This window comes from Temnothorax longispinosus, unplaced genomic scaffold, assembly GCF_030848805.1.
Source record: "Temnothorax longispinosus isolate EJ_2023e unplaced genomic scaffold, Tlon_JGU_v1 HiC_scaffold_19, whole genome shotgun sequence".
Lineage (NCBI taxonomy): Eukaryota > Metazoa > Arthropoda > Insecta > Hymenoptera > Formicidae > Temnothorax > Temnothorax longispinosus.
This window is the reverse complement of record NW_027270003.1, coordinates 301,301-322,783: the sequence shown is the minus strand read 5'-3', so window position 1 is coordinate 322,783 and position 21,483 is coordinate 301,301. Positions and strand designations below refer to the sequence as shown.

Genomic DNA, 21,483 nt, shown 5'->3' with positions numbered 1-21,483 from the left:
TCCAGCGTTTTTAAAATTTCGCTAATCTCATCAATACTTGTTACTTTTATATGTTTTGAAAAGGGCATAATCTTGTCATCAATATAAATATTAATATGTAAATTTGGGAATACAGCGATTCTTTTTCTGACACTGAAATCATTTTCTGCCTTCATAAAACCGAAAAACTTGTCGTTTCCACTTGAAAATCCCCAATTCAAAGAAGGCCGTTCAACTAAATTCAAACTTCTTTGCAAATATTTGAATTTTAATTCATCTGTCTCATGCTCTACTTTATTTGAGCTTTCTTCCATTATACGACTGAAAAAATATTATGCATTATTCACTTTTATTTAATCAAGCTTACTTGTTTACTTTCATTACTTACGTTTTTGTTTTATTGCTTTTGATGTGGATATTTTCCGTCTCCTGCTGTCGGATTACGTTATAACACAATGCACGCAATAAAAGAGACTTCCTTTTAATGCTTTCTCAGTTTATTTGGCTTTATAAATGGCTTGCAAATCGGAATAACAAACATATACAGCGACCAGTGACGCAAGACGCAACATGTACATACAGCTGACCGGGTAAGGTTAGGGTGCGTTCATGAGTACAGAAAATCCTACAGTATATGTTGCATGCACTATAGGTTGAAAATGGCGCCCATCGATAAGAATCCATTCCCATCAGCGGACTCCCTCTCAATTCGGTGCCACAAATCGGGACCACTTTTGTTTCACGGAGTTCGACCTCCTTTTCTCTTACTTCATGGTGCGGTTACTACTTGGATGGGTGACCGCCCGAATAAAAAAAATACGGCAATATATTTCGGAAACCTTTCAACACTTTCTCAGAAATGTTTCAAGTGCGAGAATCGCGGACATTTTGCTATTCCAGAGCTGTCTCAGAGATGTTGCAGAAACATTTTGAAATATTTATGACATGTTTTAACTCCATCAGATGAAACATTTTTTAAATATCTCTGAAAGGTTTCAGATATATTTTGGTAACCTTTCAGCACGGTTTCAGAAAGGTTTCAAGTGCAAGAATCGCGGACATTTTACTATTCCAGAGATGTCTCAGAGCTGTTGCAGAAACATTTTGAAATATTTATGAGATGTTTCAACCTATCGAATGAAACATTTCTTAGATATTTCTGAAAGGTTCTTGTGCTGTATGGAGAATATGCTAAAAGAAAGTGGAGACAATAGACCCAGCGAGAAATGATTGAATCGACGTCGAATTGACGTCGAAATCATCGATATTACATCATATCGAAATAATGCTCGAAATTTGAAGCTTATTTCGATGTTTGTGCTTTATGACATTTTTTAAAAAAAGAGATTATTTGTGACATACATTTATCACGCCAGACTGTAAACAAGCAAATTGTTGATGTATCAATATGATTTTATTATATTTTGGATACACAAAGTTCTTGTGTCGAGCATGAGGCGCGAGCGGTGTGAATAACTAACGACGAATATCGTGCTCAGTACAGCCAACCTTTGAATTTATAACAACCAATGTACAGTATACCAACCGCTATAGGAACCATGTCGTAACCTTTAAGAAATACTAACTTACTAGTAAACGCGGGAAATTTAAATGTTTAACTCTAACACTTCCCCCCTTAAACTTAAAATTTTTCTTTTCACAGGCAGGATTTTAGAAACAAAAATGATAAATCTTAGAGTCCATATAACTAAAGTCCATGATTAATGTCCTGCAACCATGCCTAACTTTTCATGCAACCGTTGAAATTGCACGCGTGGAATCGGTTTCGTCAAGACGTCTGCGACTTGTTCCCCGCTTGAAATGTGCTCTATCTTCAACTCTCCATTCTGGACCCGTTCACGCACAAAATGAGCGCGCACATCTATGTGCTTGGAGCGCTTATAAAAGCTCGGATTTTTCGCTAGCTTGATGGCACTAGCGTTGTCCACCAGAAGCAGAGGCACGTTCCCCAATGGCAAAATTTCGTTGAACAAACGACTCAGCCATACAGCATCCTTCGCAGCTTCACTGGCGGCCACGTACTCCGCCTCCGTAGTGGATAAGGCCACACTCTGCTGTCGTTTACTCGCCCAAACAATAGCTCCTCCGCTGAACTTGAAAACTATACCACTGACTGAGCGTCGCGTAGCCTCGTCACTTGCGTAGTCGGCATTGCTGTAAGATTCCAGCTCACCGGCCACTCCAACAGCATTGTACTTAATGCCCATTGTGGTCGTACCCTTAAGGTATTTTAGAATACGCTTGACCATGGCCCAATGCTGTTCCTTAGGCTTCTCGAGGAACTGTGATACGTAACTCACAGCAAACGCGATGTCCGGTCTCGTGGCAACTGCCAGATACATAAGGCATCCTACTGCTTCTCGATATGGGGCATTTGTCTCTTCATCTGTCGTCCTTCCATAAGTTGACCCTTCTCGATCGGAGTCGAAACCGAGTTTGCATCTTTCATGTTGAAACGTCGAATGATGTCCTCAGTATATCTCTTCTGGCTGATGACAATTGAACCGTCGTCGAGACGATCAATCTGGACGTTCAAGAAGCATCCGGCTGGCTCAATCGTTATTTTAAATTCCGTGTTCAATTTACTCAGGAATTTTTCAATACTGGTTTTCTTCGTCGCAACAACTAATCCGTCGTCGACATAGGTCACCACAATTAACTTGTCGTCACCGACAATACGATAGAACAGGCACGGATCCGCTGCACTCTCTTGTAAATTGAAAGAGATCATAACCTCTTTAAATCGCTCAGTCCAACATCTCGGGGACTGTTTTAATCCATATAGGCTCTTTAGTAGTCTGCACACACGCTGGCTGCCATCCTCGTAACCTTCAGGCTGTTCCATATAAATTTCTTCTTCGATCTTGCCGTTTAAGAACGCTGTTTTAACATCAAATTGAGCCAGTTCCAACTTCTCGTTTGCTGCAACACTTATCACCGCCCGAATGGTATCAAATCGTACAACAGGGCTAAAAGTCTCGATATAATCGATTCCTTCTCGCTGACTAAATCCTCGGACAACCAGACGAGCCTTGTACCGAATGATTTCACCATTAACATTGCGTTTCACTCGATAGATCCAACGGTTCGAAATGGCCTTGCGGCCTGCCGGCAGTTCAACCAAGTCCTACGTCGAATTTTCTTCCAGAGAAGTCATTTCCTCCTCCATCGCTGCGATCCAGTGCGCTTTTTTCCCTGACTTCATTGCCTCACTATAATTTCTAGGCTCATCAATTTCAGCAAGCATCATTTCAATCAGACGCTTTGGTTCCTGTATAGTTTTTCGATCTTGTAGTTGCCGTCCTGCCGCAGAAGACGTTGGAGTCTCCCATGTCAGCTTTTCCGGATCCGATTCAGAAAACGGAGGTGACGACTTAGGCGATGAGGCAACTGGTTCGGATTCACTCTTCTGTTCTTCGGCTTGCGTATTATCACTTGTTTCACCAGGAAACAGAGTCAACAGCTTCCCCGCGGTTTCCTGCTCAAACACGACATCCTTGCTCCGAACTATACGGTTCTCTGACTTGAGCCAAACGCGAAAGCCATCCATGTTGTCCGAGTATCCGACACACATGCGTTTTCCTTTCTTGTCCCATTTCTTGCGTTTTTCCTTGGGCGTATGCACATAGCACCCAGTGCCGAACACATGAAATTTTTCCAGATGAACGTTCTTCCCCGTAAACAGCTCATACGGTGTTTTTTCATCGACGCTGCTTGGTCCGGTTCGGTTTAAAGTATAAACCGCAGCATTCACCGCTTCGCCCCATAAAAACTTAGGTAAATCCTTCGCCAGAAGCATTGTTCGAGCCAGATCCACCACGGTTCTGTTAGTCCGTTCAGCACAGCCGTTTTGCTGTGGAGAGTATGGGTTCGTGATCGCCAGCGTTACTCCGTTTGACTTCATGAGTTTCCGTACTTCAGCGTTGTCGAACTCCGTGCCACCATCACACTGGAAGATCTTCATCGGTCGCCCACGTTGATTCTTGACAACTTGTAGCATCTCGGCAATCTTTTCTGCAGTTTCCGATTTCTCCTTGAGGAAATAAATCATGCGTAATCTCGAGAAATCGCATGTAAAGCATACGAAGTACTTCGATCCTCCCAGTGTCGCACACTCCATCGGACCGCACAAATCAGCATGTATAATCTCGCCAGGTTCTGTAGCACGCTGTTGACGCTCGCGAAAACTGCTTCGATGCTGCTTGCCTTCCACACAGGCTCCGCAAAATTGATCATCTTCCACGAAGTCAATTCCGTGTTCCTTGAGAAGCTTCTTCACGTGTCGTTTATTTTGGTGTCCAAGCCTTTCGTGCCAAGTGTGTAAAGTATCCTTCGATGACACATTTGCTTCACTTACGTACGAAGTTTCCGGTTGCTTTATTCGAATTATCATTTTAAACAATTGACCGACCCGAACGCCACGAGCCTTGACAATGCCGTCCTTCACGAATTTACATTCGTTCTTTGAAGAATTAAATGACATTCCTTTGTCCAGCGCTGAGATAACTGAAAACAAATTTCTGCGTGCAGTCGGTACATACAGTACGTTTTCCATATAACAAGATATCCATTTCTCATTAACCAGTGCTTCGAATGTGATAGTGCCTTTGCCAAGAGCATCCATCGTTGATTTATCGCCAATGTATACTTTAACCGGAGTCACAAACCGTTCAAAAGACGAAAACCATTCACCATAATGGGTTAAGTGATCTGTTGCGCCAGAATCAGCAATCCAAATGTCATTTTCTTCAACGTTGAGGGCCTCACAGACGAACGCCTCGTCCTTCGATCCATCTTTCGAAGTGTCTGTATCACCCTGCTTTTTCTTTTTGCAGTCACGACGAATGTGACCAACGCCATTACACCGATAACACCTGAAATTCGAGAACTTATCCTTGTTACTTTCACCTGTGGATTTGGCTGGTTTCTTCGAATGGTTACTTTTATTGCTGCTAATACTGCCACGGCCGCTCTTTCCTCGGATTTTGGCTTTACTCGCCATTAGTGCTACCAACTCGTCCTGTTTTTCAGTTCGTTGTTGTCGACGTTTTTCATCAGACGTCAGCAATCCCACCAAGTTAGCGACTGTTTGTTGATCTTCAGGCCTCGCCCACCACGCCTGTCGAAGGCTCTCGTAATCATCCGGGAGCGAGTCCAGCAATTTGACCATGAGCGATGACTCGTCTGGCTTCACATTCAGTTGCTGCATACGTAGAATCAAACCTTCAAATTTTGCAATATGAGTTACTATGTCATCGACTGGATTCTTATTAAAACTAAAGAATTCTGTTTGAACCGTATGTGCAGCCTGTTTCGTTTGTTGTTCATATACTGAATGTAATTTAAGCCACATTTCTCTCGCCGATTCACACGTCACCAGTAGCGCCATTACCTTTGATTCCAGGGTTTTCACGATTATTTGACTCGCGGCGCGATCCGCCTTGTCCCACGCTTTCAGGTTTACCTGATATGCAGCTTGTATATCGGCGGTCGCAGCCGCTACCAACGGCGCCGGTTTCTGTACTTCGCCGTTGCACACCTCATATGCCCCCTCGGTTCCACGTAGCAAGTTTTTCACCGCAAATTTCCAGATGTTCCAGTTCTCGGCACCTCGAAGTTTCTCGATTCCATGAAATTCCATGTTTGCGGATTTCCAGTAAACGCACCAGACAGCCACGCCCTTTTTACCGCGCTTTTGTCAATGTTCACTGCCGTACTCACTTCCACTTACGAGCACCGAACTGTTAATGTTCACTGCAGTCTCCATTTAATGTCCACTACAGACTCCGTTTACGAGGAACCACGCTCTGCTACCATGTTGATGTATCAATATGATTTTATTATATTTTAGATACACAGAGTTCTTGTGTCGAGCATGAGGCGCGAGCGGTGTGAATAACTAACGACGAATATCGTGCTCAGTACAGCCAACCTTTGAATTTATAACAACCAATGTACAGTATACCAACCGCTATAGGAACCATGTCGTAACCTTTAAGAAATACTAACTTACTAGTAAACGCGGGAAATTTAAATGTTTAACTCTAACACAAATTATGTATTTTCTGTTAAGACTTCGATATTTTATCATTTCGATATCGATTCGAAGCTATTTTGATTTGCCTGTCAAATATATCCCTTCGTCCGCATAGGTATTTTTGGCACCTTTACGCCGCATAGGTGGGTCGTTTTCGTTCTGACGTTTTTTTTTTAGTGTTAAAGTGTTACAAAAAATCTGGAAAAATTCATGGAGGTAATTCAAACCTTCAATTTGAAGTATCAATCATAAAATTATAAACAATTTAATTTTTTCACATAATTTGTATTTAAAAAATGGAGCAACTACAACTACAACTTGTAAAATCATCTTTTACTCAAAAAATCATAACTTTAAGACAAATAAAGATATCGAAATGAATAAAAAAGGAAATTAAAGGGGAAAAACGTACCTTTCATAAAAAAAATATTGTATGCAATTATTTTGAAATGAAGTGTTTAAGTGTTCGCCGCCAACCTCGTTTTTTCAAGAATTACGTGTCTCCTGTGACGGCCGGAGGGGGACTGGCGCCTTGAAACTCGGTAGGCGGGTTCTCGAGGAGCATAACTTTTTTTACGGATGCGCAGTGGCGCCCTCTCTACCTGTTTTCAAAAGTTACAACTACATTTGATTTTCGCCCGGACGAAAACGACTCACCTATGCGGGCGAAGGGATATAATAACATTGCCATTATATAGATTGCAATATGAATAAAAAATTATATTGTATTGGCAGACATGGATAATGTAAATATTTTATGATTTGAGCATTATAATAATTTCATTACAATATTAATTTTTTAGGCTTCCATTTCCATTAAATAGTTACTTTATAACTGTAAAAGTCACAACAAAATTCCTGTTTGTAATTTGACACAATAAGATATTTGTATTTACATTTATCAAAATAAAAAATAAACTCAATTCGGTTTTAACATAAATTTTTTTTATTAAGCGGTCTGATAGATTATGGCATACTTTCTTTGTAAACAAATTTTTGCAATATCTTCAAAATTGAAGAAAATATAGTACACGAAAATGTGCTGTGACGTCATACCTTTTAAGTTACCGTCATCAAAGAAACTTTAGCAAGCTATAACTCTCAAATTTAGGTTTTTTTTTAAATTCAAAAAGTACTAAAAATCGGCTTAGATTCTCTACATTATTTATGGATACCGTTTAATAAAAAGAAAATGTTAAAACCGAATTATGAAAATAAATATTAATAGGGGAGACCGGGGCTAAGCCGACACTATTTTTTCAAAGGCAATTTTTAATATTTAATTAAAATTTTTAGGCAAATTCAATGATATATATTTAACGAGTGTTTCTTCAGGTACAAAATTGATTCAGGAAGTTTTGCTGTACGTCGCTTTGTTTTGTCGCCAGGAAAGGAAAAGTGATGCGAAGACAAATTTTCGAATTGAAAAATGACGGGGCGAACTCGACACCCCGCCGGGGCAAACTCAACACTTTGTTTGATCGACACAATTTGATCTGGAACTTATTTTTTTATTGTTTAAAAATAAAAATACATTGTTTATCAAATGAAAAGACATTGTGTATTAGAAACAAAAAATCGGAATAAAGTAAACAATTATTTAAAATAATGAGAAAAAAAAAGATTAAACTTTTAATTATCTTTTTCTGAACTGTCTGAAAAACAATTTATACACGTTTAAACACACGATTTAAACTCGCGATCAGATGTGCGCACACATTCGTCATGAGCCATACGGTTGCATAAGATGCATTGTTTGTTATTAGAAGCTAATGAAATGTTTTCCGAACACACGCAACAGATGTTCCTTAAATCGTCATCGGAATCGGACGAAACAGTGACCTTTTTTGCGATAATGTCACTTTAGATTAGTGTCGTCTTTGCCCCGGTGGCGTCGTGTCGACTTAGCCCCAAACGTCGTTTTTTACTTTTGTTACTCCAAAAATATATAAATTTTGAAAATATGCAAAAATTATAATCGGATTCGTATAAAGCATCGAATTTCCCATCAAAATCACTTACCGGTAGATTCGCAAGAGTAAAGCTCGATGAAAGAGTAGACATTTTCGAGAGATCAGAAAAATTACTTTTCACTATCAAAAACACTTATGTCGCGTTAAAAATTACACTATAAATCAGAATGTTACCAAATTCCGTTGATAATACTGGCACATAAAGACGCATTTACAGTAGCAAAGGCAAGTTTCTACGATAGATTTAAATTGGCAAAAAGCCTAGTCAAGTTCACCCCGCTGTCGGCTTAGCCCCGGTCTCCCCTAATTGGACTTATTAAAAATTAAATAATTTGTTCAGATATTACGCTCGAATTCTTTTCGCGTTTTACAACGCCCGATCGTTTCACATTAGATGGCGCGACGCGCGAGTCGCCACTCTCAAAGAGCCCCCACCTTCTTCCTCACTCGTTAGGTGTCATGGCCGCACTTGCTTGCGTTTCTTCGAATGTGTCGAGTCCGTTATCTCTTTCTTGACGGATTGATCGTTGCGTGTTCTGGAGACCAACCGAGCGAGAGTCAGATCACCAGGGAGAGCTCACCGCCGGGAAAGGGAAAGCTGCGACAGTTAGCATCCAAGAGGGACGATCAAGGCGAGCAGTCCGGTCCAGCGAGCGGGGCCCTTAAGAGATTCTCATTGGAACGCCATATTTGAAGACAGACATTAGTCAAAAAAGTACAAAGGCCTCTGCTAGAGTTTATATTCGTCTTTAGATCTGAGAATTGTATGCTTTACTTTATACGCTACGACAGACATCTCGTTCTTTGTCATCAGCCGAACGCTGCCTGTTCCGTAATTTTCTCATTGCGATCGCGGATCAATAGAGTGCCAGTGACGCCATCCGCCAGTCGCCCTCCGAACGAAGGGATTTCGCGCCGCTCCCCGCGTACACCCTGACCGCAAAGCTTCTCCCGACGCGTATCGATTCGTCATGCCGAGATCGCATGATCCCGGAAACGCGAATGATTGGTCGATACGCGTCGTGTAAGGGCCGCGAGAGCTCCGTTCTCGACAGTTATGACAAGTACTCCGGTTCACGAGGTGGTACACCGCCGTGACATTGCGCCTTCAATTCGCCTTCGCCTCCGCGCCTGGCGAACCTATAGAGATCTTCAAGTAAGAGATTGGACACCGTCGACCGTCCGCCATATTGTTCAGGACACCTATGGCGCGCTTTCCAAAAATGTTTAAATCAATTTAGTATCTATGTAGTTTATTAACGTACAGAAAATAAATTTAACTAAAAATTCATATATATGTTTATATTAATAGTTTAAAGAAAATCTGATTTTTGGAAAAATATAAAAATAAACACGTCATAATGGTGTGTTTAAACAGTAGCGCAGAATATATAACCACTATCAAAATTCTTTATCCTCCTATTTATATTTTTAAATTACAGGAATTTCATACATAATAATAATACAATGTTTGTATCCGACGTAAAAACAAAATAAGCAATTTCACAAATTTGTATGCATAATTCTAATAAATAAATAAATATCTGAAATCAATAAAAAATTTTATTATTTAATACATGTGTGCATAGCTACACTTTTACTTGCAAAAGTATTATTATTCACATATTTATCAGGTGATATTTCAGACATTTGTTTTAACTTTACTCCAATAAAATACTGTATAATTTTTTGTTTCAAAGAATGACAATTTGGTATATCATATGTTAGATTATTACAGATATCAGTATACAATTTTCTTAAATCAATACATTTGTCATGAACTATATTAAAATAAAATCTAAATATTTTTTCAATATTTAAAATAAAATAAAATGTTTTCTCATCAATAAAAAATACTTATTTTTAAAACAACGTATACGCGTTAATGCAGCATATGGATATGTAGTTGCAATTGTACTACCTGTTGCACTAATACAATTATCACAAATATTATATCTCTTTTTTATTTTACTAGACACTACAGACGCGCGCGCTTCGCGCGCGCTATTTAGCTTTAACATTATGCTATTGTATAATAATCGCGACACGACGCGGGACGATTAACCTCGCGACACGACGCGAGCTGTCACATCATGACACACATCACGACGCACTATACACGCACGAAACTCGCCACACTCCGCGATGACAGTCCCTCACGGGATGAAGCAAGCTACGCGGCGCGGCAATCAATCGAGATAGCCAATCGGCATCGCGGAAAAGAGGCTTCAATTTTACGATACAAACGAAATTCACTCAGGTAACACGCCTTTTTTTAAAATGGACTAGACACTACAGACGCGCGCGCTTCGCGCGCGCTATTTAGCTTTAACATTATGCTATTATATAATAATCGCGACACGACGCGGGACGATTAACCTCGCGACACGACGCGAGCTGTCACATCATGACACACATCACGACGCACTATACACGCACGAAACTCGCCACACTCCGCGATGACAGTCCCTCACGGGATGAAGCAAGCTACGCGGCGCGGCAATCAATCGAGATAGCCAATCGGCATCGCGGAAAAGAGGCTTCAATTTTACGATACAAACGAAATTCACTCAGGTAACACACGCCTTTTTTATAAATGGATAAATTACGTAGGGGAGACCGGGGCTATTCGTGACACATTTTTGTTTTAGAATTTTTTTCTCGCTTCGTATAAATGTTTAACAAATTTTCATTAGTGCGATGTAATCGTCCATGTCTCTAGTTTAAAAGAAAAAAAATATATAGGTTTTTCTTTCACGAGTCTTGAAATATATCAAGAAATGTATCGCTGTGTCATGTGTCACGAATTGCCCCGAAGCCTGGGTAATTCGTGACAAACCACGGGATAATGCGTAACACTTTCTCTGATTGAACAAACTATATAGATTTCTTTTGTTTTTGCAATTTTTATCTATACTTTATACTTTGAAAAAGCCTTTATTTGTCAGAATTTACAATTATATGTATAAAAAATTATGAGGAAAAATGTAATGCCTGTTCCATTAATTGCCTTCATTGCTCATTCGATTACGGGAAACCACTTCTCGAAGGCGTCCGCGGCCCCTGCGAATTGGTTTTTCCTTTGAACGCTTATTCGTGGCGTTTTTGGTTGCCCCGATTGCTCGTGTCATGAAATGCCCCGGCGTGATTTTTCCTTATTCATGATCCGTGACTTACAGATAAGAAAGAATACCATAAAATCTACTCATGCATTATGCTTAGTGAAGTCGAGTAACTGAATACAACTTACCGTTTCGGATCTCTTATTATTTTATTCGGCGAGAAAACAAATTTTTGGAATTTGAAAAAAATTACTTTGAGCACTTAAAATCAAACTTTCTGTCACTGAGAGAGAAAAATGGTTGACACGCAAATGCCATTCCGTTGGTACCTAGAGGACACTAAGAAACATCTGTGATTGTTATTACAGGTTTCTAGCAGCAAGCATTTTAAAGTTAGGCCCGCGACAAAATTTCAGCAGTGTCACGAATAGCCCCGGTCTCCCCTACCCTCCTAAGTAATATAAACAGTTTAGACTTATATTATTAAAAATTATATTCTGGTTATCACAAATATCACTTATATTTGTTTGTACTATATTATTATTTAACAAATTCTCTTTGGTGTTGTCTTTTTTTTTTTAATTGTTTTTTTTTGCAACAACAATATCCAAAAATTCTGAACAAAATTTTCTATAGTCCGGGAGCCAGCTGCCATTTTTTATGACCAAAATTAAGAAACCTAAGATTTTGCTGTATGGTTCATTTAGTATTGCTACTAAACGAAGTGACCGTCAGCTTGCACATTTGCGGTGGGTGTTGCCGCGGCAGCCACCCACACACGTATAATTATAATAAAAAAAAACAGACATAAAGAAAGCTAAGACTTTGTTTGTACATACGTTTATTATGATCTAAATAAACGGAAAATAGTAGTCAGCTGCCTTCATGGTGGGGGGTTGTACGTCAGCTTCCCGCCCAAACATGCGAAAAATATGCGCTGAGTAAACTTATACTAAAAAAGCTGAAATTTGGGGAAATGATAGTCGACTTTAACAGTTTCACGAAAATAATTGTCCGCTGAGCTTTTCGTGGTGAAAAAGTGCTCAGCTGACGACTGAAAGATACGGCGCATCGCTATGCGCGCGGGCGCGTGGCCGGCGTGGCATCCTTTACTGCATCAGCTGAGCACTTTTCCACTGCGAAAACCTCAGCGGACAATTATTTTCGTGTAACTGTTACAGATAACTATACGTTTACAAAGTTTTAGCTTTCTTGGTTTCAGATAACTTGATTTTTATTAATAAAACAGTGCGTATATGCGCGCGCGGGCGCGTTGCGCCTATCGCACTCAGCTGCTTATCTCTGACGCTCAATTATACCCTTAAATATATATACATGACAATATAAACAGTAAATACGTATATATAATATTATAAATAATAAACATTTACACATGCAAATGCCAGAAGTAAATATTTATGGATACAGAGATGTATTTCCTCGTCTCGGCTACACGCTCATAAACACCGGAGTTTTATGATCAAATACAATTGTAGCCCAGCTGACTAAGAGGACCGTCGCACAGGTATATCCGTAAACGGTTTATAGTTTGAAAGGCTCCCTTTTGCTCCCACCACAACATCCCTGGGTCCGGCGGCAACTACCTGCAGATTAGCAGCTGCAAACCGACGCTATCCCCCTCCTGTTCGAATTTTGAGCGTGTCGTGCGCAGCGTGTCCAAAATCGCTACTGACGCCAAGCCAGTGTGTCCGTTATACTTGAGTAGAGTACATGTACAACGAAAATGTCCAATGTTCTGAGTTTCTGTGTATTTTGCCACAAAAAAAGTGGCAAATTAAAGTGTTTCAATGAAGATACGTTGAGCAAGTGTTTAACTGTATTAAAGATTCGGCAGGAACATCATTTGCATTCGGCGGACGTTGTATTGCCTGCAAAAGTTGATAATTATCAGAAATACCACAGTAACTGCTACGCCCGCTTCACAGCTTTGCCACCGAAGCAGAGAGGATACGATCCAAATAAACAAGCATCCTCATCTTCAGAAAGAGAGTAAGTATTTTCAGTGCCCTTGAAAACGAAGTAACTTTTGAACGTAGCTACTATTCAAACGTGATGATTTTCATATCGTGTATAACTAACTGTAATTATTTTTTAGTCAAAACGACAGTGCTATTCAAGAGGAGGTTGCTGTTCAAGGTGAGGATGTGGATCGAGGCGAGTTTTCTGCCGAAAGCGAGGATGCAGTTCAAAGCATGGTTTCTGACAAAGGCGAGGGCATCGATCAAGGCGAGGATCATGCTCCAGGCGATGATGTTAGTAGAAGTGAGGATTGTGACGACGTAGGTGCTGCTGGAAGCGCGGATGCCAATGTTGACAAAAACAAGGATTCCGTAAGTGAGAACGTACCTATAAAGATCCTGTATTCCTGTCTGTATTTTTTGCAACAAAAATCGCAAAAAACACCAAGGTCGGGAACAACAATTACATCTTGTAGAAAATAAAAAATCTTTAATACGCATAGAGCAACTTGCGTTAGATTTAGACGACATAGCACTTATTGATAAATTACACGATTTGCAGTCACAGAATAAGTTGATGTTTTACCATAATTTTTGTAGAAACACATATGAAAATTCACGTACATCAAAGAAAATTAAAGAAAAAGAAAAGACAGAATGGCATAGAACTCGAGATGTACGTTCTGCAGCATACGAAGAAGTTTGTAAATTTATATCGGAAAAAATAGTCAAATTGAATCAATCGTTTTTTCTCTCGTCTCTGAACACAATATTTGTTGATTATTTAGAAGAACAGAAAAAAGATACGGATACATATAGTACAAAGCCGTATCACTTAAAAAATAGAATTTTATCAATGTTTCGAGGAAAAATATCTATTATCACACACAACAACAAAAAACTTGTGAAACCGTACAAGGGCGTTGTTGTAGAGCGAAAATGAAAAAAGGTTTGAAAATCCTATCAAGAAAAACAAAATTCTTAACTTTACTGACAACATTCAAAAAAAGAAAATGTCAGTTTCAGGAAAAGTCGTCGAACTCCGTATGCAACGTGATTTGTTTGGGCAATTTCTATGCATGTCTCTTAAAAAAACTTTAGATATAGATAAAGTTTTATCGTATCCTCTAACGCCGGTGCCATTGTCAATGTGCCACATAGATGGTTCTATTTGCAAAACAAATAAAGCAATATTATTGAAAGTTCTCGAGCAGCACATTGTTGAAACACATACTCCACAGCGCACTGACGTTAAAGTTTTCGATGGTTTTTTTATGCTCCATCTAATGAGGGACATTCCAGCAAAGTACGAAAATATATCGATCACAATCCTTCAAATGTTTTGCTCGAATGAAGCTAAAGTTGTAATAATCGCCTTTGATCGATACCTTTTTCCATCAATAAAAGATAACGAGCACTCTTTGAGAGGAATGGAAGTCGCACAGTTTCACATCGAGGGACCCGAGCAACACCGATTTTAATAATGATTTGAAAAATATAAATTTCAAACGAGCTCTGGTTGAATTTCTTTTAGAGCACTCGACACTCGATCACGTAGTACCTTTCATTGGTAATAAAACTATTTATGTTAACTACGATCAGTGCTACAAATACGTTGTACGCAATGGCGTTGTAGAGAAAACAGTCGATCAATCTTTAAGCTGCCCGGTGCACAAAGAAGCCGACACGAAAATTGTTTATCACGTCTGTCACATCGATTACGACGCGCATGTAACAATTAGATGCTCTGACACTGGCCGTCATAATGCTCGGCAACATGAGCGTTATAAGTAATCGTAAGATTGAAATATATATGGAAGTCGGTGTCGGCAATAAGCGCTTTATAAATATCAGCGAATTATATAAAAAATTAGGCCCTCAACTGAGCGCAGCACTGTCGGCTTTCCATGCCTTCACTGGCTGCAATTATAATCCTTTCTTTTTCAAGAAAGGGAAAAGCCGTCCCTACAAATTATTACATAACTCTGCAGTATACATTGATAGTTTCATTAAACTAAGTAACGCACCTGACGGAAACTTGGAGAGCACGTTTACAACAATTAAAGAATATGTTTGCCGACTATACAATTTTAAAAAAATTAACAGTGTAAACGAAGCAAGAGCTGTTATGTTTTTCAAAACGTACAACATCTTGGACAACGATGACATATTTCGTCTGCCAGCAAGAAATATAGACGGGTCAGCTCTACCGCCTTGCAAAATCGAACTGCACCAACATTTGCTTCGGACGACGTACATCGCTAATATTTGGGCCCATGCACATCTTGCTGTTCCAACTGAATTGCACCCGACTGATTACGGCTGGAGAGAAGAGGACAACAAATTTTTGTTTAAATGGTTCGACGGCGATCAGCTACCCCCTTCTCTTGGCGATATTACCATCGAGGAAGAAAAAGAAAGTACTGCAGGTCAGAATTATACTTCACTATTTCTTTATTCAAGTGTAATTTTTAGATTAGTTTTGTTTTTAATTTAAAAATACAGTTTATAAACTGTGCGCGAATGGGCTTGGGATTTAGAGTTCAACGGTCAATGAGAGTTTATCCTTTTATAACAAACGTCTATAATAGTCAATAATTACAACGATATTTACAGCTATTTTACAAGTCTTATTCGATATTATTCTCGCGGGCGAATGCGCGCGGAGAGAGCCGTCACTCGAAGCACGAGCTGAATCCCGAGAGCAGCGAAAAGGCGCTTTGAGACCGATCGAATAAGTCGAACACGAGACGCGGAATCGTAATCGCTCGCTAATTCGGTATCGTCGTCGATAGCAATTATCACTTTTTCTCTCGATATGACTCGGGAAACAAATGTTCTCGGCGCGCGGAGGGCCGGAGCTTTTATCAGCTCGCACTCCGCCTCCCCGTTCGCGCTCCGAAATTTCGCTGGGCCAATCGGCAATCGACACCCCGAGACGTACGTCACTCGACAATTTCAGCAGTCCTTGGGGCCGACGACCGATCAGCTGTTTTTGTATTTGTCTCTCCCTGTGTCCCGAGCGTTTACCTCTCGCTTAGAGGTTCCCGAGACAAAGGGAGCGTATCGGTACACGCGGAAACGGCGTGACACTGTTTATGATCTTTCACAACTTCTCGGAGACACGGCACTTATTCTTCGAAACGAGAATACATTTAGCTTGAAATATTCGAAATAATCCGATTACGTTGCTCGAGAAATTCTGCTATCATTCTGGCAGCATTTCGATTTCGAACATAAACAATTAAAACAATTTTTTATTATAACGTGAACACTTTTTATAAATAATATTCTAATTAATTTCAAAATTTTGCTCTTGCGTTATTATATTATTATATTATATATGTATTAAAATTATAAAACTAAATTAAAAAACTTTTTTATGCGATTATTTTTTATGTAATAGTATATTATTTATTATATTTGCTTACAGATGATGAGGATCGGACGCCGATGATCGATATGGATTACAGCGACCACGAAAGTGAGCAAGAGTTTGCTGAGGGCGATGATGAGAAAGACTAAATAGTAAATGTCTCATACCTCATACGTATTTAAAAAAAAAACGTAAATTAAAAATTATTTTTGTCAATAAATGCGTTAAATATAATTACATATTTGAATATAATCAATAGCATAATTTAGCGTGAGAGAGAAGCAGCTGATGCCGTGAGATAGGCGCAACGCGCCCGCGCGCATATACGCACCGTTTTATTAATAAAAATCAAGTTATCTGAAACCAAGAAAGCTAAAACTTTGTAAACTTATAGTTACCTGTAACAGTTACACGAAAATAATTGTCCGCTGAGGTTTTCGCAGTGAAAAAGTGCTCAGCTGATGCAGTGAAGGATGCCACGCACCCGCGCGCATAGCGATGCGCCGTATCTTTCAGTCGTCAGCTGAGTACTTTTCCACCGCGAAAAACTCAGCGGACAATTATTTTCGTGAAACTGTTAAAGTTGACTATAACTTCCCCTCAGCTTTCTTAGTATAAATTTACTCAGCGCATATTTTTCGCATGTTTGGGCGAGAAGCTGACGTACAACCCCCCACCATGAAGTCAGCTGACTATTATTTTCCGTTTATTTAGATCATAATAAACGTACAAACAAAGCGTCTCAGCTTTCTTTATGTCAGTTTATTTTTATTATAATTATACGTGTGTGGGTAGCTGCCGCGGCAACACCCACCGCTACCATGGAAGCTTCACTTCGTTTATTAGCAGACCGAATTGAACACTAGCCGAAAATCTCAGATTTCTTAAAATAATTTACTTAAAATGGCAGCTGGCTCCCGGACTACTATCGTCAAGGTCATAACTACTATTTTTGGAATTTTTCATATATTGTAAAATTGTTATTAATTTTAAATCATTTTTAAATTGTATAGCATTTGGAATTACGTGCTTCATTCGGATAATTGAAAATAAATTTTCGAGGCAATCCTGCATGCATAAATCTTCCTAATAAAACTGAAGCGACAAGTTTTCCAAAAACTGTAGCGCTTCGCACAAAACAGCAGAGCTTACATACACCGCCCAATAACGAAAGAATACAACTTATACTTTTAATGGATTACACGACGAGACGCGAATGTACGAGTCGACTAAACGTTAACGCACGCTAGACGAGACTGACGAGACGCGGCGCCAACGCACATATCTCGTACGAAACATAAACAATATTATCGCCCTCGTTATCGCCCATCGGAATTATCGATGCGCTCAGTGCGAAACCATATACACGCAACAAAAACGAATTCGAAAGCTTCTTTTTCTAATAAATAGGTACTTAATTCTATAGCAGATTTTATGGAAATAATTATTCCTTTTTGAAAAGGTTTCCATGCCTCTGATTTGCCAACTTTTATTTTTGAAATTACGTCATGTAAAAAGTTTATTGTTTCTTCAAATTTAGTCATATTTAATTTACCTAAAGCTAATCTCGGAGTTCTTGATGACATTATCTTAAACCATTTTGATATGAAACCAATGAGCCATGCAGAAACGTCAATATTATCAATATTATATTCATATTCCCTCGTAGTTGTCTTGAACAATATGGCATATCAAAGCACCAATCAAAAGTTGTCTAAACGGTGTCCAATCTCTTACTTGAGGATCTCTAGGCGAACCGTACCGCGTCACGTGATCCGCGCACCGAGCCCACGTCAAATCACGTGCTCGCCGAGTGTCGCGCTTACTCAAAGTGCGTTCGCTCAAACTGTAACAAACTAACTACTCATTAAAGACTTTTATGAATCCTCAACTCGAGTGTCTGTTTTCTCATCGCACGTCGGATCCCTGTCGGGGTCGACTCGGCAAATTCTTACGCTAATTGGCGCGCCGGAGTTACGCCCGGAAAGCAAAATCGCCAATACTCCCCTTGCAGCAACCCAATGCAAAATATTAACTACCCTGTTTAAAATAATAGATACAATATGATCAGATTACATTATATTACATTCAATTTTAATGTAAATGAATAAAAACATTATTAATTTACATTGAAATTGAATGTAATATAATGTAATCTTATCATATTGTATCTATTATTTTAAACAGGGTATGTAATATTTAATTGCGGATTGTACTGTAGTAAAGCCTCTTATTTAGTCAAATACATTGAGGAAATCTTTCCTCAATCTCCAAGAGATATTCTCCCATTTTTAAATAATCCCCCTCATCAATTCATCCGTCTTCTCCTTGCAACTTGCAAAAGTCTATGGATCTTCCCTCCTTAGAAAGAGCCGAGGAATTTAATCGGAGCATCATATTAATCGGAGACGGTAAATCGGCCCATATCTGCAGTGAGGAAATAATAATCAATATCGAGTCAAAATCGATTTATTCTGAATTGAAAAGTCATCGAAAGTGGTACCACATTTCAATCGAGATCGATGAATATTTTAATTACTTTTCGATATACGTTTTCGACGTCAATTAAACGTCGATTCGATGGGTCATTTCTTGCTGGGGATTATTTGTGACACATTCATCACGCCAGACTGTAAATAGGCAATTTATGTATTTTCTGTTAAGACATCGATATTTCATCATTTCGATATCGATTCGAAGCTATTCTGATTTGCCTTTCAAATATATAATAACATTGCCATTATATAGATTGCAATATGAATAAAAAATTATATTGTATTGGCAGACATGGATAATGTAAATATTTTATGATTTAAGCATGTTAAAAGGTAAAGTAGAAAACTAGGGAGATTATGTATTCGTCGACGCGGTAGTCATCGGTGTGAATTATAGTTCTATTGAACTACAGCGGATGGCGTTAGTGGTAGCTACCGCTACTGCTTTCTATACTCGAGTTATGTATTACTGCGCGCGCGGCGCAGACCGCGTAGCGACCCGAAGACAGAGAGTTCGAGAACTCGTGACACCGCGTGCGCGTGCATGTTTGCCGGTGCGTGCTTGCCGCTTTGCAAGTATTCGTGTGTTGCAGTGTGTTGGTCGTCCTACGTATCGGATCGTCCTGCGTGGCGGATCATTTCCTGCTATTGCGTTTCTTTCTAGATGAGTCAAGTTACCAAAAGTATTTGTTGTAATAGTTTTGATTTACATTCATTCTCTACAGTTAATTCGGTATTCGGATAAAGAATCACGGCTAAGACGAACAAAATAGGAACGGGCCGTGCTGCATTAATCGAAGATATACGGCGCTCGTGCTACAACGCTGTTTGCCAGAAGGGACGACGCCGCCATTGGAAAATTCTAGAACGCCCTGTCGGGCTTGGTCGAAGCGACCATTACTGCTGCTGATGAGAACGCTCTGTTGGGCTTGGTCTGTGCGACCATTACTTTCATAACGGAATGTCCTGGCGGGCTTGGTCGAATTGACCATTATTACGAGGAATCATTTAACTGGACATATAAGGTAACTTCATTCGATCTCTTGCAAACCGTGATCATTCAAGCGTGGGCGTTAGATTTTCTTCTAACGTCATAGAGAGACCTTCCGGTCTATAAATCGATCATTGGTTTCAGAGATATCGAGTGCACAAGGCGAGGACTCTTCCTCGACGGTTACGACGGAAGCACGTGCCGCGTATTAATCACTTTCTATGGAGAGACTGAGCTCAGTAAAATTAATTACACAATTCGTATTCGTTTGAGTGGTTGCAACCCCGTTTTTTATATAGATTCATTTCTATAACGTATCGTTTAATTGTCGAGTTAAAGTATACACGATACCTGATTAAAGATATTAATAGATATCTATATTATTTATCCGTTTCTTGATGTAAATACTTATTGCGGTCTAGATTACTTACATCTATATTATAATTATTTATCGGCGTGTCAAAGATTAACCGAAAACTGCGTTAAAATTAATATTCGATTTATGCGAAGTATTGCGGACTATATTTGCGTGTCACGATTAAGAATTGATGTGTCAATTTCCATCGTAAAGTGCTATTCTTCCTGATTGTCTTACTGAATAGTGAAGATTAATCATTATATAAATTTACGTAACTCGTCTTTCTTTATTGGTAGAAATAATCATTTTGAGAACAAAGCACGTTATCTTCTTCGATAGATTATTTATGATAAAAGGAACATTGGCGCATTAATTTGTAACGATGCACCTCCAAATATGCATCGTTCCGGCAGGAACACCACGCCGAGACCACCCAGCCGACCACTCGCGGGGGTGAAGAACGGGCACGGTGTGCCCAGCGTATTTTTAATCGTTCTCACACGCAATGTTAGGAAGTCCGCGAATGGACTTAACGCGGCAACCGCTTCACCGCGTCGAGCGGTGCCGAAGGCGGCCGAAGACCGCCGAACGCGATCACGGCGTCGGGGCACAGTATATACAGTAGCGCAACTCTCGGTCGGCACCTTTGATGTTAGTGTTGGCCAAAATGGAGTGCGCATGCGCGAAATAAAGCAGTATTCTGTCTCACTTCTCTCTTCGTCATCTCTTTCTTTCGTACTCGTTAGCCCCATATTGAGGTTAGTTTAACGCAGTTGGCGCGAGATACAACTATGTCTGTTCCCAGCAAACACAGAATACACCTTTGATAGCAAATTGTCGCCAAGATGGCATCAAATTCGGAATTTGATGCCATCTTGGCGACAATTTGCTATCAAAGGTGTATTCTGTGTTTGCTGGGTTAGTTTCAATAAAAATTATGCAGAATTATTGTTAACGATGTACAATGTTAACAATGCGCGCATAAAAAATAAAAAAAATTAAAATATTAAAAAATATTACATAAATAATAGATGAATTGTTAATGATGCAAAATAATGAAATATAAATACTAATATATGAAATATTATACTAATAATAATAGTATGTTATATATAAATATATATTATATAAAATAAGTCAGGAATATAAATGTAAAATAAGTATATAACACACATATAATATATATAGATTAATTTTCTCACATAAAAGTAT

The 21,483-nt window shown here is 39.3% G+C and overlaps 2 protein-coding genes across 2 annotated transcripts; one reads left to right on the top strand and one right to left on the bottom strand.

Annotated features, from left to right (window-relative positions):
- Window positions 1-1,700: 1,700 nt before the first annotated feature.
- Window positions 1,701-2,342, bottom strand: LOC139823842 (uncharacterized). The gene has a single exon (XM_071796312.1). It carries the CDS (start codon window positions 2,340-2,342, stop codon window positions 1,701-1,703), a length of 642 nt encoding a protein of 213 aa, XP_071652413.1.
- Window positions 2,343-12,816: 10,474 nt separating this feature from the next.
- On the top strand, window positions 12,817-14,326 carry LOC139823841 (uncharacterized). Its single transcript, XM_071796311.1, has 3 exons — window positions 12,817-13,082; window positions 13,189-13,423; window positions 13,652-14,326. Exons 1-3 carry the CDS (start codon window positions 12,817-12,819, stop codon window positions 13,661-13,663), a joined length of 513 nt encoding a protein of 170 aa, XP_071652412.1. The 3' UTR covers window positions 13,664-14,326.
- The last annotated feature ends 7,157 nt before the right edge of the window (window positions 14,327-21,483 follow it).

Bases quoted from the DNA above. Each gene is read 5' to 3' on its own strand.
- LOC139823841 (XM_071796311.1), top strand. From the start codon at position 12,817: ATGTCCAATGTTCTGAGTTTCTGTGTATTTTGCCACAAAAAAAGTGGC. The intron at 13,083-13,188 runs GTAAGTATTTTC...ATTATTTTTTAG, and splicing joins TCCTCATCTTCAGAAAGAGA to TCAAAACGACAGTGCTATTC.
- LOC139823842 (XM_071796312.1), bottom strand. From the start codon at position 2,342: ATGTATCTGGCAGTTGCCACGAGACCGGACATCGCGTTTGCTGTGAGT.